At 33.7% G+C, this 2919-nt stretch overlaps 1 protein-coding gene across 1 annotated transcript; it reads left to right on the top strand.

The window, feature by feature from the left end:
* Positions 1 to 1146: 1146 nt before the first annotated feature.
* Positions 1147 to 1815, top strand: LOC133315367 (uncharacterized). Its single transcript, XM_061516971.1, has one exon. It carries the CDS (start codon positions 1147 to 1149, stop codon positions 1813 to 1815), a length of 669 nt encoding a protein of 222 aa, XP_061372955.1.
* Positions 1816 to 2919: the final 1104 nt, after the last annotated feature.

Genomic DNA, 2919 nt, shown 5'->3' with positions numbered 1-2919 from the left:
CGACACTAATCCAATGCTAACCACCACCTCCAATACTCTCCCTAAGACCCTAACTAATCCATTGACTCTGATATTACTTGTTAACACAAAAACAATTTAATCAAAATATTATAGGATTATATGAAATTAGAACATAATTTTTAAGCCTACTTATTAAGAACATGATTCTAATTGGTGTCAAGGAATTGCCACTTTTGGCTTGAAAATCCAATAAGGTTTGAAAGGTTAAGGCTTCCTCTATAGTCCAGACTCCCTATTCACAACTCTTAATGGGGTAAGTTGCTAAACAACTATATATTGCATTCTGTAAATGCAAAGAGAACCTAGTTAACTATACTAACCTCAGTCCCTTCTCATCATAGACCTATATGCTAAACTTATACTCTCACCCAAATTAATAAATGTTACAAATATTTAAACCACAACAGAAGAATCATTAAAGCTACATGTGCATCTATAAAACACTCCCATATAAATCATGACTTAACCTATTTTTATTAAAATCAAAATCATAGTTGATTACAACCTACAATAATTATTAAATAATTACAATACTCTTCCACTTACGGAAAATCAATTGAATAATTTCAATTATAAAAAATTCATTTGAAAAAGACTCTCAAACTAAGGACTAACCTGTAATGTGACTGTTAGGTGGTCTTTGCCGTCAATCAAGGGAAACTTAATTCATTTCCAAGATGATGGCCAATTGCATAAGTGCACACATCAAGTAATAAATGGAAGTTTTAATTTCCAGATTATCGTTCCCTCAGAGAAAATATTACTAATATGAATTTCGAGCTATATTAAAGAATAAAAATAATGTTTACCAAAAAAAAATAAAATAAAATAAAAATAATGGGTTAACAGTATTGAACTGTTCTGACTACTCATTCTCAGTTATCACAAGGTTGTTCTCACTATGACAAAAGGTTCAAATTAACTTAAAATAATTCCTTGTGTCGTTATGTATTTCAAGTCCTTCCTAATTCAAGGAGGAACGACAAATCATTAGAAGATATATTTGTTGTGTGGTGTGAAATAAAAGCATGATGCTTAGCTTAGGAAGTTTTTGGACCTCCTAAAATAGCTCTAGATCAGCATCTCATTGGTAGAAGCTTTAGAACAAATTCCCACGTGAAATTTATGAAAAAGATCCTCCCTAGGAAAAAGAGGCTTGAAGAATTCAAGACTGTTGCTCTTACTCAAGAGAGTAGAAAATACTTGCTGAGCAAGTTACCTCATAAATTAGAGGATCCAAGGAGTTTTACAATTCCTTGCACCATTGGTGACCACTACACTGGAAGGGCATTGTGTGACTTAGGAGCTTTGATGTCAATGAGTGTGTTTAGGAAGCTTGGGGTAGGGGAAGCTAGACCCACCACTATTACTTTACAATTGTCTGATAGATCCTTAGCCCACCCTGAAGAAAAAATAGAAGATGTTTTAGTCAGGGTAGATAAATTTATATTGCTTGCTGATTTTATTATTTTGGACTATGAGGAGGATATAGATGTTCTTATAATTTTAAGAAGACCCTTTTTGGCCATTGAAGGAGCCATAATCGATGTAGAAGAGGGTGAGTTGTCCATGAATATGAATGGAAAAAAGGTGAAGTCTAATGTCTTAAAATCCATAGAGTACCCATGGGAGATAGAAGACTGTTCTTGGATTGATGTGATTGATTGTGCTATCAAAGTAAAATTAAGAAAGGAAAAATTGAAGGAACTATTAACAACTACTATTATGGAGAACTATGAGGCAAATAATGCAGATGTAGAAGAGTGTAAAAATTGGTTGAACACCTGTTCCTAGTTTAAGAGACAAAATTTTTGAATCCTTAGAACTATCTAAGTGGGGGGTTTAGACTTCCAAACCCTTCAATTGAAGAGCTTCCTATCTTGGAGCTTAAACCTCTACCTAAATCACCATAAGTATGCTTATTTAGGAGGAAAAATCACGTTGCTTGTCATTGTGTCTAATTTCCTTACTGATTTAGAGGAAAAACAGCTACTGGATATATTAAAAAATTCAAAAAGGCCATAGGTTGGACATTGGCAAATATAAAAGGAATATGCACATCTTATTGCATGCATAAGTTTTTTTAACTGACCTAAACAACAACTCCATTGAGCAGCAAAGGATATTGAACCCCATAATGAAGAAGATGGCGAAAAGGAAGATCATAAAATGGATGGATGCAAGGGTTATTTACCTCGTTTCTAATAGTAACTCGGTAAGCCTAGTTTAGTGTGTCCCAAAGAAGGATGAGATCACTATAATTGAGAATGCTAGCAAAAAGTTAATCCCCACTAGGACATTCACTTGTTGGAGGATTTATAAGGATTATAGAAGACTTAATAAAGTTACTAGGAAGGACCATTTCATTCTCTCTTTCATAGGTCAGATGTTGGATAGGTTGGCTGGAAGAGAGTATTATTGTTTCCTTGATAGTTATTCAGGATATAACCAAATAGCCTTAGCCCCTGAAGATCAGCCAAAAACCACCTTCACATGCCCCTTTGGCACTTTTGCCTTTACAAGAATGCCCTTTGTGCTATGTGTAACACCCCGTGTACACCCGGTGTATTAAACATATAATGGTAATAAGCGCAACTTAAGTAAATTGCGGAAGCTACTTATCCAATTATGAAGACTCATTAATTTAACCAATAGAATTAACTTTTTCTTTTTAACAATATTTATGTAATTCCAATACAAACAAAAATCTGAAATATCACATAGTCATAAATAATACTTAGTCATGAGCCTACATAGTGTAGTCATGACAACATCCATACCCAATGGTGTAAACCAATACATGTCCTCAACAACAATAAGCATTATTATTAAATAGTGGCATAGACAACCCCTATGCTCACATCAAATAAACATAGTCAATACTATCAATATAAACAT

This window comes from Gastrolobium bilobum, unplaced genomic scaffold (assembly GCF_033153095.1).
Source record: "Gastrolobium bilobum isolate Gb01-03AN ecotype WA unplaced genomic scaffold, APGP_CSIRO_Gbil_v1 utg11851, whole genome shotgun sequence".
Classification (NCBI taxonomy): domain Eukaryota; kingdom Viridiplantae; phylum Streptophyta; class Magnoliopsida; order Fabales; family Fabaceae; genus Gastrolobium; species Gastrolobium bilobum.
Note: the sequence above shows the minus strand (reverse complement) of the source record. Positions and strands in the feature narration are given on the sequence as shown.